This window comes from Natrix helvetica (assembly GCF_964273705.1).
Source record: "Natrix helvetica genome assembly, chromosome: 3".
In the NCBI taxonomy this organism is placed as follows: Eukaryota; Metazoa; Chordata; class Lepidosauria; order Squamata; family Natricidae; genus Natrix; species Natrix helvetica.
Window position 1 is genome coordinate 121516112 of NC_138549.1, and position 16344 is coordinate 121532455.

At 39.0% G+C, this 16344-nt stretch overlaps 1 protein-coding gene across 9 annotated transcripts in view; it reads left to right on the forward strand.

Moving 5' to 3' along the window:
• Window positions 1–560: 560 nt before the first annotated feature.
• The window catches only part of INAVA (innate immunity activator), a 44717-nt gene continuing 28933 nt past the window's right edge, over window positions 561–16344 (forward strand). For 3 of the 9 annotated variants that reach the window (XM_081946132.1, XM_081946140.1, XM_081946133.1), the window contains exon 1: window positions 1223–1497. In XM_081946132.1, the coding sequence (XP_081802258.1) occupies window positions 1485–1497 (13 nt within the window). In that variant the 5' untranslated portion in view covers window positions 1223–1484. Of the gene's footprint in view, window positions 753–832; window positions 1112–1222; window positions 1498–1765; window positions 1868–14669; window positions 14801–16344 lie in introns of those variants that run through there. The other 6 variants (XM_081946135.1, XM_081946134.1, XM_081946137.1 and 3 more) reach the window with 6 other exon arrangements.

Sequence of the window (16344 nt, forward strand, 5' to 3'; positions counted from 1 at the left end):
TAGATAATAATCACATAGGAGAGACACCTGATAAAATGAAAGCGTTGTTTCTTCCGCATACTTTTCACTGGGTTATTAGTTTGGCATTGTGCATGTGACTTAATTGACAGACAATTAATCTTAATCCATCACTAATACGACAGTAATAGCCAGCTGCCAGGCTCACTTTTCTGACGACTGATCTGAGGGCGCGTGGGGGTGGTGGTGGCTGGGTGGGATCCATTCTTTTGCCTGATAGCCTTGAGTCTCGCAGTCAAAAAGCAAGAGGAGCCGGAGACATTGTGCGTCTTGGAAGTTCTTTTATTCAGCAAATGACTCCTACCACTAGGGCTGAGGCAATCTAACCTTCAAAACAGGGACCCCCAGAAAACGCTATTCCTACATAGTTAGGAATTGGTCTAAAACAACAACATAACAGAGGAAAAGAAGCTTTGAATGTGAACATTTTAATGACCTCTTTTTAAGTGTTCTCCTAAGTGATTTCATGCACAAGTTTGAAAGAATTTGGCTAAGATATTCCACCCCTCCTTTCTCTGAGGGATTGGTATGCCCCAGGGACAGATGTCTTCAGATCTTTTAACATTTGGGATCATGTCGCTAATGCCCAAGTTAAATGAAATACCTAGTGGGGGATGGAGGGAAATTTAGCAAAAGCACCAAGAACATGGAAGCTGCAGCAGCAGCAACACAACTCTCATGCCTTCCAGGAAGTTAATGAAGAAGCTCAGAGAGAACCACTTCCTCTTTAAAAGGTAAGTGAAAACAAAGTAGAACTCTCTGTGTGTGTAAATGTGGTCCATCCACTAATACTTCAACACTTCTGCGTGGAAGGAAGTTAAGACCAAATAATTCTTCTTAACTGATTCCTGGAAGTAATTTATAACTTTTGTCCCCCCCTTCCCCTTCTGAAATCTTGTAATAACCACCAAGAATTAAAAGAAAGAATGTGGGAAAGCTGGCTTTATAGCAATTCCGTTACTGAAAAAGTAACTTAATGCCATTTCCAGAAGTTTTATACCTGAATATCATTAGCCGAAGATCCCCACCTATGTACCCATAGAAACACACAGAAGCCAAATTCTCTGAATTAAAGCATGCAAGTACAGGATTGGTGAACGTTATACCAACTCTTTTTTTTAGAAACTGGCTTTTTTCTTTTTCGTTTTTTTGATCAGCTGCTTTGCCTTAGGGAGTTACTGAAAAGAAACGCTTCTGAATGCATGAACAGGATATGGACCAGTGATTGCTTTCTTGAGTCCTTTGTTAAGAATGCATAAAGAAGAAATGTTTTTGGGCAGAAGAGCCATAGAAGCATCACATATTTTGTTTATTAGCTGTAGGTTTCTCTTTTCCAAGTGAACTAAATCCCTGAGGACCAGATTTTTAGCTGGTTACCATGAAAACTTTAGCACCTGGAAACAAATGCAGGGTTTAAGAACCAGTTACAGGAAACATTTACAAAGCTGAAACTAATCTAGCCCTGAATGTCACAAACAGGTTGGTGCTCTGCCTAGGAGTGTGTGGATTAAGTGATTGTATAAAGTGTTAAGTTTCTTACAACAGAGTCCCTTGAAAAGTCTTAATAAATTTAGAAGGAGATAAGAAGGGATTTCTAGGTTGATTTGAATTATCAGACTTTACGGAACCACATATTGTTAAAATTGTTTTCATTAAGCCACCATTATATTCACCTTTTGATTGATTGAATTGCACAGGGTTATTATATCTGATTATGGCATGTGGATACTCCATGGGAAAAGGCCAGTGCCTTTTTCTATCATTTCACAAAACTCATACAATTTAATGTTGGATTAGAGTTGTAGCATTTGGTTTCTGATTTCTGATACTCTCCAGTACTTGCTTCAAGGTAATTTAATATTTTGTAGCAATTTGTCGTAAAATTATCCCTTGGTGTTCTAGGATATTACCTTATTGTCAGTCTTTCTATGTCAATATCACATAACCTTGCAATAAAAATATCACATTTTTATATCTTCCCCAGTATATCAAATGGTTATATGTCCCATTTAGTGGAGGCACTTGCCAATAGTAGTTAATAATTCAAAGTTAAGTTTTGTTTAAAATGGATTGAGCCTTCCGCTACAAATCTCATGCGTGGGAAAAGTACTCTTTTGTCTTTGATTATTCTGCAAGAATTACAGTTTGACCTCTGTGAATTTCTGCTTATCTGTTTACACAGTGAAATTAATCTATTTTTTTGTTTGAGGCAACTATAAATAACACATGTAGGATTCCTAGAGTGTTGATGTCATAATGATACGGATTGCATTTCTAATGAATTAAATTCCATGGATCTTGGATGGAGAAATTGATGCTGAGGATTAATGACTAGCCTAGATGAAAAAGAATCCCATGACAGAAATAGAATTTAAGCCAGTTTGGTGTCTACAACTCTACCCCATTTATTCATCTTTTTCATATCCCATCCTGGCTTTACCACCTAATTTCAGGCACGTGAAAGCTTTTGCTTGGGGAAGTATGCACTATTACTTTAAGGGTGAGCCTTGTGGTAACCTGTCACAACCCTCGTACAGCATTCCATTCATTTATTGAATTGAATCCTAAATTCCTCTGTTCCTACTCTCAGCATCTCTGGAAGATCCTGGCATAGACCTTTCAGTTTCCCACGGACAGGGAACAGTAGCTCATCAAAGACCCTGTTTGGATGATGGGTGAAATGCTTCAGGTTCCATGCCAGAATGAAGAGGGACTGAAACACAGCTGTGACATGCTTTATCATTCTGGAGCAAAGGAATTGGCCTCTCCTCTTGGTCTTGATGGGATGATGGATGGCCTGCATGTAGGGGGCACTAAAAGGGCACTTGTCCTTCACTGTTCTTTATTCTTGAAGAGCACATCTGGCAGCTAATTGAGAGAATGAGATGAATTCCTTCAGTGTTATGAAGTTAGCTCCTGTATGGCTGCCTAAGTAGGCAGAGCCTGGGAGAAGGGAGATAGGGCATAGCTTTTTAGGAATAAAGCCAAATGGAATGATTGGACCATTTATGTTGAAATTCTTTCTTGCACTGTAGTTGGGGAAGCTCCCCGGAACACCCAATATATAACACAGGTTATTTTGTACCCTGCTTCCTTTGGCAAGGGAACAGTTGAAAGAAGAGGCATAGTTGGATTAAAAATCAGTCTGATTCTCAGGGATGAGGATATAAAGCTCAAAAGAAAAGACTGCTGTTTGCAGATCAACAGATTCTTTATTTCATAGTAGCTCTGTGCTGCATTCCAACAGGAATGATCCACAGTCATCTTCCAGTTCCAGTTCTCATTGGTCTCACTGCAACAAAGAGCCAAAAGATCAGTTTATTATATCATAAATTATTTCTACAGAACCTATACTCTAAGTGTGACAGTGATAGCTTTTTTTTAATGAAAGGACAAAGGTACAGTTGTCAAGTAATAGTTTTGCAGTGGTAGAAGGAATTTTAGGAAAAACTCTGTAAAATACAGTAGCTTTTTATTTTATTATGATGTGCTAGAGGTAATCAGGTGCTAGTATCAACTAGGAGAATACTGAGGGGATGATGAATTTCAGATACAGGTAGTTGATGAGCATAGAATACGCTGATAAGTAATATTTCTGCATTAAATGAAATGGATGCTTCCAAATTCTACACAGAAACATTACTTTTTCATTTAATATATGTTGTCTTAAGACAGCAATGGTGGAAAGGTTCAGTAGTGCTGTGACAAAAAAAGGAGTGAGTTCAGTGGTGGGATACGGCCTGCTGGGAGCACCAGGTACTGTTCCGGTATGGTGCTCCGGAGGGCCCACCTGTCCTCCTTACCTGCATTTGAGCTGATTGGGGCTTTCGCGCACCCTCACGGAGCGTACGGTGCCTGCGTGACGCTCCGCTGACCAGCTGGAGCATTGCGGGTGGTAAGTACGCATGCTTGCGTGCACATGGTGGACGCCGGGCCCTGTTGCAGTGTACCGGTTGCAACGGGATCCGGAACCCACCACTTGGGGAGTTTATTACTTTCTTCCCCTCCCATACAAAATGAAAACCACTCTTTGTTAAAGAAGGAAAGCCCCACAAAGAAGATCTCGGTGTGAAATGAAACAATTTTCCCTTCCTTAGAAAATGCATGCATGATCCAAGTTGAGAACCTCTATAGTAGACTCAATATACCTCCAAGGCACCAGAGTATGGAAGATTGATGTAAGCTATTTTCAAAAGTCCTTGACGTCATTTCATTCCAGCTGGCCCAATCCCAGGCATTGTTCTGTAATACTCCTTAAGGTACCTGGGAAGTGGCAATTATATTGTAGAGGTGGATATTCTTATCAGTAGGTATTGGACAAATATTTACTTCTGGGGCTCTGTTTTCCTGGTAAGGCCTCTTTGTCTTTAACAGCTCATTATTAGCAGATGTTTTAACAAAGCTTTTGTTATCATTTTATCCTGAAACAGCTTGCCTGCTTGATATACTTTTTTTTGTCCAGTACAGGGTTTTTCAACCTTCGCAACTTTAAGTTGGGTGGGCTTCCAATTCCAAGAATTCTGCCTTGGTATCTACAGTAGACCAATTTGGCAACAACAAAAAATACTTCTTGTTTTTCCCTACCCTATTGATATTGTGGGGACGTGGTGGCTCAGTGAACTTGTTGATCAGAAAGGTTGGCAGTTCAAATCCCTAGTGCTGTGTAATGGAGTGAGCTCCCATTACTTGTCCCAGCTTCTGCCAACCTAGCAGTTCAGAAGCATGTAAAAATGCAAGTAGAAAAATAGCAACCACCTTTGGGGGTAAGGTAACAGCGTTCTGTGTGCCTTCGGCATTTAGTCATGCCGGCCACATGACCACGGAGTCGTCTTCGGACAGCACTGGCTCTTCGGCTTTGTAACGGAGATGAGCACTGCCGCCTCGAATCGGGAACGACTAGCACATATGTGCGAGGGGTACCTTTACCTATTGATATTGTATTGGCCTTGAAAATCAAATAGAAAGAAACAGATTATTCTATGTTTACTATTCTGTTACAAAGGCAGCTTCCTGTGATGCTCTTAAATATAAACTCATATGAGTTAACTTTGCTCATTCTAAACAGTTTACTGGGCTGACAGTGTTTATAAAATAGCCCAATGTGCAGCTGCAATTATTTAAACAACCTGTATATATGCTGGCTCCATTACACCCAGGATTTTTCTGCATAGCAGGCTCAAGCTGCTTCACTCCTGTGTTGGAAATGAAGACAATTTAACAAATCCCTTTCTGGATTTCCAATCCTTCCTCTGCTTTTGCCGTGGAGATGGCAAAAAGTACAAAGAAGTGCAACTAAGATGATTAAAGGCATGGAGACTAAAACATATGAAGAAAGGTTGCAGGATTTGGCTTTGACTAGTTAGAGAAAAGAAGGACTAGGGGGGACATGATAGCAGTATTCCAGTATTTGAGAGGGTGCCATAAAGAGAAGGGGGTCAACTTATTTTCCAAAGCACCAGAGGGCAAGACAAGAAACAATGGATGGAAACTAATCAAGGGAAGAAGCAACCTGGAATTAAGGAGAAACTTCCTAACAGTGAAGACAGTTAACCAGTGAGACAGCTTTCAGATATTGTGGGTGCTTCATCACTGGAGGTTTTTAAGAAGAGACTGGATAGTCACTTGTCTGAAATGATATAGGACTGTGATGGCAAACCTATGGAACACTTGGTCTTTCGGTCTCTGACGCACATTGGGGGGGGGTTCATGCAGGGACCTGAGGGGGCATGCACGTGTACAGGGAGGCGCTTATGCAGGGGACATGTGCGCATTGCATTTTGGGGGTTCGGGCACGTGTGCTTTGGGCACTCAGTCTGGAAAAGGTTAGCCATCACTGTTATATGATCTCCTGCTTGAGCAGGGGGCTGAACTCCAAAGTCCCTTCTGGCTCTCTTCTGATTCTGAAATTATGTTATACTACAATTACTATGCTGGATTCCTCTGCTACTGTAATTCTTTCACTTTTGCTGGGAAAGCAAGCACTAATCATTTTCCTTTCCATGGATGGATTTTTGAAGACACGAGGTTGATAAATCTTTTGTATGAGGGTCCCTTTCCTGACTCATATTTGACACGACCCATCTGGTGTCTTCCATGGTGAAGCAGAAGATCAGACCAGACCAACCTCCATTTTACAATTCTATTATTGGCGCTAGAGGGGAAAATGGAGAACTCTAGTCACCTGGCTTTTTTGTTTTGTTTTGTTTTAAATAAAGCCCTTTAATGGAGGGGGTAGTGGAAGAAAGAAAGCTCCATAGTGACCATTCTTCCTGTCACTTGATCCGGAAGGAAAACTAGCAGAACTGTTATCAATGTTTCCTTTAATTTTTGTCAGTCTTGCTATTGTTTCAATTCCCCTCAACAGCGAACTGGTAAAACAATGCAAGACAGAGATCAGCCTTGTGACAGTCCACCATTATTTATGTTTTTATTTTAAAAAATATTTCAACATTTCACAGGCCCACAGAAGTTCTCTTGACAAGGTTATTTGAGAAGGTGACAAAATGGCCATGGTGGGAAGTGATTGGTGACTGGAAGGGATTGGGCCCACCTGCCACATCACAAGGTACCCAGCTGGAGGGTAGATGGAGTGCTTATAATGAAATGAGATATGACAAGGTAAACCAGACAGCAATGCAACTTTTGATGTGTAGCAAGAAAAGAAGCATGGGTGTGTGTGTGTGTGGGGGGGTGTTGTGCCTTCTTGGTGGGCTGGGTAGAAGACAGTATCATGCATTCCTCGAGAAACTGCAGTTTGTGTTTCCACTAGGGAAGTCTGGATATGCACATCAGTCCACAATCCATTGCCACAAGATTCTCTCTTCAGGGTTCTTTAAACGTGCACACAGCCAGGCAGTAAAAACACCATGTTTGGTTAAAAGCAGTTCAGTGTAAAGATCTCCACACCCACATCCCTGTGTATTTTAACACTTTAACTCGTATCTTTGATGATGACAATTTCATATATTATAGAGAGATAAGCATGGCTTGGAGACTAGAGTGTATCAACTCCATTGCCAGGTGGGAAAATAACCACAAAGGACAAAAGAAAAGTTAAGTGTTTTTAAAACATTCTGGAGAGAGGACTAAATGATTATCATTAAAAGAGCCTGAGTTCGTAAAGATTTGGAAGAAAGGAAAAGTGACATGTTGTGATGTCCAGACTCTTAATTTGGGATGGAATATTTGGTGTATAATGATTTTGAAAAGTGGAAAGAATGGGAGAAAAAAAAGAATGACAGAGACAAAAGGGTAATTTGGCTTGCTACCATGTTAGGCTTTGATTAGAATTATATTATGAACTTCAAAATAAACAATGCCAAAGTTTTGCACCAGCTTTGTACTGTTTTGTTCTATTAAGCGTGAGTAGCATGCAGTATTCTTGACAAATTATCTTGAGAGAATGTGACCTTTGATAAAAAAAAAATCCCAAACCTTTAGACCAGGGGTGTCCAAACGTGGGAACTTTAAGACTTGTGGACTTCAACTCCCAGAATTCCCCAGCCAGCCGGCTGGGGAATTCTGGGAGTTGAAGTCCACAAGTCTTAAAGTTCCCACGTTTGGACACCCCTGCTTTAGACTATGTGATGATCAACATTGGATATGTCTGTCTCTCTCTTTTTCAGCAATTTTAGCAAAGCTATTTCCATTATCCTTGCAGCAAGACTTAAATGACTCCCCAATTCCGATTAGGTCAACACTTAACCATACATATCACATTATAGGGGTACCAGTTTTAATCTTTATCTCTTTCTTCATGCTAATTAAAACAGGTGAATTCTGCCTGGTTTTGGTACTCTGATCAAAATGTTATCCATACAAAATGTGTTCTTTTTTTCTCCTGTCTCTTTACTTCTTGACCCAGAAAACCTTCATATCCTTGCCAGAAAAAAAGCATTCATTAGTTGTCACTCACTATTTCTAAAGAGAAAGGCAACAGGTAATTAGTTGCTGGCTGTTCTTTGAAAGGATATTTAATTTTTGACCTATATTTTCAAAATGAGGTGTGGTTACGCATTTGCAAACCTTCAATGGAAAATAAAACTCTTTAGATGTTGTGTCAAATTGTGACATTAAAGAGAAATAAATATAATATAAGAAGGTAATAGTTAATAATCTGGCCTTCAATCCTTCAACTTAAGGATGTATCTACAGAAATCAGAGGAAATGACAGTCAAAAATGAGGATTAGTTCTAAAAGAGCACAGGTGACATTATAGAAAATATTTATTGCTTACATGATGTGGACAATAACTCAGTTGCCTCAACTTAGAGTTTCTGGGCCTTTTGCTATTAAAGTGGATTAGTAAATGGCTTAATATTTCTTTTGAATCCAGGTTAAATATTTGAATAATCTTTTTGGCTGGCATCTAATGTGATATACAGAGTTCCTAGTCTAGTTTCTATATTCAAAGTGGATCTATTTCAAATACTTAATGTAATATTCTACTTTTATACTTAAGTACTGTACTAACAATTTAAAGGGACCCTTAGATAGATATGGCAATGCACGTTTAATGGGCTTCAGTAATCTTGGATGAAAAAAAAAGAGGAAAGAATTCAGAATTACTTTTGGTAGGCAGAAACATCAAGACAAAACTTGTTTGCATGAAATAGAACAGGTAGGTTGCTTTGGAATGAGGAAACTAGGATGTTATACCACATATATTAGTTTTTTGTTTTTGGATTTCAGTAGCAGTATTTTAGATAACAATGTTCCAAACTAGGTGGGGTTTTGAATTATGATTGGAAGAAAATAGGAAGTTTGTAGAGATGGTATAACAATGTAATTAGAGACTCATGCTGCATTTACTGGTATAGCTTTTGTATTTTGAACGGTAGAAATTTGACAGTTTTCAAAGACAAACCATGCCAAATACATTCTGCTACTTACATTTGGACCTGCCTTTTCCTGGAAAGAATGCTGTTGACTTAGCTTCATTTTCAATTTGATCCAGATACAGAAACCCTTCCAAGCAAAACACCTGCTCATTTAGAAGATAATACAGGTAGTCCTTGTTTAGCGACTGCCTCATCAAATGACTACTCACAGTTCCAGTGGTGATGAAAAAGTAATTTTGTCTGGCAAGATCCAGGAAGAGGGCCTTGTCCCCACCCTTAGAAACACCTTACCCCAGAGGTGAGGTGGGCCTCCATTCTTCCGGGCTTCAGGAAGAGTGTCAACACAATCAAAAGGTTTTAGGCAACCCTGGGGATGGATGGTGGTGTAAGGTGTTCTCTCCATTTTTTTCTAGATTTTTAACTTTTAATACTGTAACCCTATATTTTAATTGTGTTTTTTAACTTTATTTTTATTGTATGCTTTTATACTTTGTTGTATTTTTATTGTAAACTGCCCAAGTGACTTTAGTGAGCTGAGCAGTATAGAAATAAATTAAAATAAATTTTTTACAACCAATCCCTGCATTTACTACCACAGGTCCCTAAAGCAAAGGAAAGCTGAAGATCATAAGCACTGTTGTGGTTTTACTTAGCAATCACTTCATTTAACGACCAAGTTGCTAGTCTCAATTGTGATCACTAAACAAGGATTACTATACAGTCCCATTCAAGAGACACAAAATACTGAATAAAGTGTCTATGGAGATTCCCAATCATCCAGGTCATGATTTTCCCAAAGGTGCTTTTTCAAGAGCTGAAGAAGCTTCTTGAATGAGAATCGAAACGCCTTCAAAGAAAAACCAGAAAGTCTAGTTGCCTCTTGAAAAAGCAAATATTTGGGAATACTGAATAAGCCATTCCACCAAGAAATAGTACTTCTGCCTTCCTTGTGTTAAATCTGTTTGTTGCTTTATTCACATCACATTTCTCATGGTTCTTTGTGTCTATGATGATTAGACTTCTCAGACATCAGTGATTTTACCCTGAGAAAGCCAGCTACCTCGACGATGTGGCTGCTCTTACAGCTGAAGTATACTTTGCTGATAAGCTTGATCAATGGTCAAATTCTATGGAGGTCAAAGTTGAAGGAAAAATTGCAACAGATATGCTTGGCACTTTATCTTGATCTATGGTAAATAGGCCCCGAGGACTTGTTTATTTCAATAAATATCACATTTAAATTTTCTTTGGCTACATGAAACACAGAACGAAACCAGAGGAGTAAAGTTCCCAGGAACTTTAAGATTTGCACTGGTGTGCATGCGTGGAGCTGTACTTGATGTACAAATTATTTAATAACGTAGACCAATCAGGAGAGGAGCCTTTATGATTGATATGCACGCTAACATTTATATAATGTATTCATTTTGCAATCCCTGTTTTATTTATCCTTTGGATAACATCATTAGGCAGCTTTTACTACTCTGTGAAACAAGGCCAAGAGTCACCATTTTGCCCAATAACACCCACAGAGTCCATAGATTTGGGTAATGGTGGCATTCGGGGCGTTTAGATGCAGAATATTCCAGAATTTACTGGAAATCATACTAGAGCTCAGTTATAAGCAACAGTCTCAGGTGAGCTGGAACTCAGTTTATGAGTAAGAATAATTGAAGAGTAAAAATGAATAGACAAATGAGGCAAGCCAAAAATTAAACCCAAAATCAAATCGGGATTGAAGCACAAGCCAAGAAGTAGGGCTACCGAGCAAGTCAAATGTTAGAACTGAAAAACAAAAATACAAAAACAAAAACACAGAAACACTCTAGGTTTTTTTACTCCAGGCAGCTTCATCTTTTATATATTTTTCCTTTTATATTTCTTCCAGGGACCAGCTTGGGTGGGCAGAACTTTACCTGAGGATATTTTGCTAAGAAACATCAGTTATCAGTTTAGTGATTTCCCATACAGCATAGCTGCTGGCAATCCCATCACCTCCTAATTGGTTTGCATTGGTTTGCATGATTGAAATGTAGGATGCTAAAGAACTTTAACTGCAGTATTTCTTAGGGTTTTTTTTTTGAAATGATAAAATAGGAAACACATGCTGATGTAATTGTTTCTAATATTTATTATTTGACTTTATTTCTATCCCTCCTTTATTACTTTATAAGTAACTCAAGGTGGCATACATACATAACACTCCTTCCTCCCCCTATTTTCCCCACGATAGCACCCTGTGAGATGGGTTGGACTGAGAAAGAGTGACTAGATCGAAGTCACCCGGCTGGCTTTCATGCCCAAGGCAGGACTAAAACACATGACTCCTGACCACACTTGAACCACTACATCAAGCAGACTCTTTATTTATATTGTTAATGTTCTTGTCTGTACTGTTTTCAGTGGAAATAGAATAAGGAAACAGTAAAAAGGGAAATTGATTTTATCTGTACCATAAAGGGGGTTAGTTTCTATAATGACTACCTCCTGGAACATGTAAAACTACCAACGTAGTATTTCAGTTGTGTACCCATAATCTTTTGCTAAAAATCAGAGGGACTACTTGCTTGCATGTGGGCCTATACACAAGAGCTTATTGGAAATGTGGGTATTTTAAAAAAGTATCACCATATGGAGCTAGTCCTTGATTTATGACCACATTTGGGCCTGGAAGTTTGGATATAAATTGGGATGGCTTTTAAGTGGGTTGCCATGAAATCCTACATCACTTTGTGGTCAATTTTACGATGGTTATTAAGTGAGTCACATAGTCATTAAGTGAATCCAGTATATCCAATGGATGTCTTTTGTTGTTTTCTGTGGAAAAGGGCAAAAGCCATCACAAATTGTGGTCCCATGAAAATGAGACAGTGCCATTGGTTATAAATGCCAGCCAGTTGCCACCAAGTGGTTGAAATGCGGTCATGCGATGGGGGCGATGCTTTATGATGGTTGAAAGTGCTTTAGAAGCTGTAAAGCACCCTTTCTGAGGCCACCATAACTTTGAACAGTCATTAAGCAGATGGTCATTAAGTGAGGACTAGATGTACACTCACAATTAAGATAAAGTAGAAGAATGTGGGTTAGACAGCATCACCACCAGATGGATTGGTAACTGGCTGACCAACCGCACTCAACGTGTAGTTCTCAATGGAACTGCATCTACATGGAGGGAAGTATGCAGTGGAGTACCCCAAGGCTCTGTTTTAGGCCCAGTACTCTTCAACATCTTCATCAATGATTTGGATGAGGGAATAAATGGGGAACTCATCAAATTTGCAGATGATACCAAGCTGGCAGGAATAGCCAACACTCCAGAAGATAGGCTTAAGATACAGAAGGATCTTGACAAACTTGAACATTGGGCACTATCTAATAAAATGAAATTCAATGGTGAAAAGAGTAAGGTTCTACATTTAGGCAACAAAAACGGAATGCACAGGTACAGTATACGTGGTACCTTGCTCAACAGTAGTAACTGTGAAAGGGATCTTTGGAGTCCTAGTGGACAACCATTTAAATATGAGCCAGCAGTGTGCAGCAGCTGCCAAAAAAGCCAACACAGTTCTAGGCTGCATCAACAGAGGGATAGAATCAAGATCACGTGAAGTGTTAATACCACTTTATAATGCCTTGGTAAGGCCACACTTGGAATACTGCATTCAGTTCTGGTCGCCACGATGTAAAAAAGATGTGGAGACTCTAGAAAGAGTGCAGAGAAGAGCAACAAAGATGATTAGGGGACTGGAGACTAAAACATATGAAGAACGGTTGCAGGAACTGGGTATGTTTAGCTTAAGAGAAAGAAGGACTAGGGGAGACATGATAGCATTATTCCAATATCTCAGAGGTTGCCACAAAGAAGAGGGAGTCAAACTATTCTCCAAAGCACCTGAAGGTAGAACAAGAAGCAATGGGTGGAAACTAATCAAGGAGAGAAGCAACTTAGAACTGAGGAGAAATTTCCTGACAGTGAGAACAATTAATCAGTGGAACAGCTTGCCTCCAGAAGTTGTGAATGCCCCAACACTGGAAGTCTTTAAGAAGATGTTGGATAGCTATTTGTCTGAAACGGTATAGGGTTTCCTGCCTAGGCAGGGGGTTGGATTAGAAGACCTCCAAGGTCCCTTCCAACTCTAATATTGTATTATTATTAAGCCGATCTACGGCTAAGCCAAACCTGGTTTTTAAAATGCATTTTGGTACACAAAATCCCTCACTTACCTGCGAATATATATAGTAAATATATACATATACCAGTATATATATGATTGACTGGAATGCAATCAAATATATTTACTTTTAATTAAAGGGAAACAAATGTTGGGTTTGTTTATCCCTAACAGCTACTTTCTAAAATGTAGTCAAATGCTCTGTGTGGTCCTGGATGAAGCTACTGTGTTGTTAAATGATCATGTTTGGAGGCAGTTTTTCTATCCTGTGACACAAGTGCTGATAGTGGCAGACTCAAGGGGTGCCAAATGGACGGGCCTGACCTTTGTGTGACAGGATTTGTCCCTTTTTTTTGCCCAGCCTGTTGTCTTCTAGGTGAGTTGGGCATTCTGTAAGTTTTATCTTCAAAAAGTTGAAGCAAAGGCAGTATTGCTTTGAGTCATCACAATCTGCAAGGCCATAGAGCTTAGATAACAGTAGCCACACACATGAAAACTAGTTCACCGTGCATGTTTATTGCAGGGCCTGGATGAAAGGTGAGATTACATGCCTGACTTTAGTTCCACACCTTTATCTCGGTAATGGCAAATATTTTGAATGCAGAAAATGGCTAACCTGCTTTTGAATTAATGTTTTTCTTTCATTCCAACTGGACCTGTGTACATTACTTCAGGTTTCTATATCATCCCTCATCAGTAAATATTTTAAGTGCTGCTTTTCTTCCACTGCAGTATATGGAGAAGCGGTAGTTGAAAGAGGAAAAGGCATCTCTGTCAGTTCTCTCTTTGAGAAAAATTGTGACTTAAACATTAATAAGAGATACACATTGCACTTTAATATCATAGTTTTAAAAATACTTTAATTGCACATTTTGTTTACAAACCACTCTGGATAAACTTCTGTTTTCATGAGTGGTTTATAAAAGTTGAAACACTACGGTACACTATATATATCAGCTTTAAAATGCAATGCTGCTTGATTCTTCCACTATCCAATGCTAATATTAAGTTCTTTTTAGAGAAACTCATCTGGAATTCTGTGTGGCTAATAATTACTTTTGAGCAAAGGGTTAAACACTCCCCCAGCTCTGTTTTTCTACTACAGTACTGCAGACCTCTTCTAAAAGCTGTTTTTTAAAATATGCAGTATATTAGTTGTCCCACTGTATTTTGTTTTTGAGCATAACATGTATTCTATTGAAAACAGCATTAGGAAAAGCAGCCTTCACATCGATTGGATTACAGAACTATAGGAATAGTCTGGTAGTATTTTCATGCTAATGAAGTCTCTTGCTGATCATCAGAGAAAGTGCTCAAAGCTTGTTTCTCTGGCAGTAAGTTACAAAGGCAGAAAATACATTTTCATGCGTGTGGACTTAGAGCTGATTGCAGGGAGTTATTTTAGCTTTCCCTGCTCATCCGGGACTAGGGGATTCCTTGCTAACTTTTGCAAGAGATGTTTAATAAAGCCCCCCCCCCCCCTTTCTGGTGTTATGTGTCAGCTTGTCCTTTTGTGCCTGGAAGGACTTGGCTCCACTGATTCTCTTGCGCTGAAAAGGTGTTGCTCACCTGCCCTGCTTCTCTGACTCAAGTCAAAACAAGTAACACAGTTTCTTTGGCACAACCAGAGTGAGGCAGTGCTGGGAAGAGAAGGAAGGGGCTGGAAACAGGAACAAAAACTGCATGCAGTTGTAGTGCCTCGGATATTAGGATCAAACCTCCCCGATCTTCCTCTCAGTAGCAAGTACTTGGAAGCAAAGCCCCCTAAAGGTAAGACTGCTTTTTCATTCCAGAAGGGTGGCTGGACAGCTGGTAACTGAGAACTCATATTGGCACGTGTTAGAAAACAACATTTTGATTTTGTATAATATATGATTTTTCCAGGTTTTTTTTTTTGAATCTTCAAATGACAAGTGGAAATCCATTGAAACCTGTTAATTGCAATGATGAGTCAATATTTAGGTTTTAAATGTAAAGGAACGGGAACTCTGTTTAAATCAATTATAGAAGTCTTCTGTGTATGGATATTTTAATATATTATTGGGATTCTACATGGAAATTAATAGCAATTACAGAAAAAAGTCTACATACAGATTGCTATGTAAGCTTTACAAGTCTTTTTGCTCTGGTCAGTGACAGCTTCAACAGCCGTGTGATTGTATTTAATTGTGTAAGTTACTTGTAATTTTTGACACAGATTACTTTTTCTTGGCAAATCTGTAACAAGTAACGTGGACTCTAAACCCAGAAAGGTATTCTATAGTTCTTTCAATTCATTTTCATTGTCTGGAGGACAGGACAAAACGAGAAGGCTATGAGATAGACAAACAGCTCAATGGAACCAAGACAGAAAAAAGAAAATTCAAAATTGCTTTTTATATTTAATGTAAATATCTCGGATGTTTGGATCAGAGGACTCTAGGGTCACAGGCAGAATTGCTTGGATGTAGCAAGAAGAACAAGAATCTTTGCCTTTATACAGACAGCTACAGTGATTAAGAAATATATTGGGAATTGAGTCTGCATTGCTGAGTGGCAAATAAAGATCAGGGACTGTGATAACCTTATCAATAAGCCATCATAGCACAGGTATTGGAATTGATAAGTCTGTACTGTTTCATCATGCCACTTCTGCCTAGTTAGCTTTCCTCATCATAGACTTGGACTGTGTTATCAAAGTTAATGCCTGATGTTTGGCACCTGCATATGGCTAACTCAGCAACCTCCACATTTTTTAAAGCTAATTTGTGACTTCTGCCAGTGAAGACATCAAGTGTCCCTGTTCCTTGGTCATGTTTTAGTAGTGCTTTCTGATTCCTCTATACTGGCTTACTAGCTGTGCCTGCATCCAGTCCCCAGGTTGTGACTGACTGGTTCCTAAGTCTGTCTTTAAATCAAATTTAAAGGTAGGTCAGAATTGTTATTTAGCGTTAAACAAATGCTTGTCTTAGTAGATATTATATATTATAGCTTTCATAAGTATATGTTATAAATTATAGTTTCAGATGCTCTTATTATTCTCACTTTATCTTTTAAATTTGTTCCAACTGTTGACCCGCTTTTCCAATGGTATGGTGTTTCACATCTTTCTGATTACTTTATATTATTTTCATTTTATTTTCAATCATCAGTTTTCCTCTTCTTTGATGCATCATTAGTGCTTGCATTGGATTTACCCCTTGGAGGCATGGTTACCAGAATAAATAAGAGAAAAATGTTAGCCAAATATGAAGTTGCATAGTCAATGCTGTGTTAACAGTATGATCTGACTTAATCTGGCAAAAATCCTTCCTCCAGCCGATGAACCACTGACG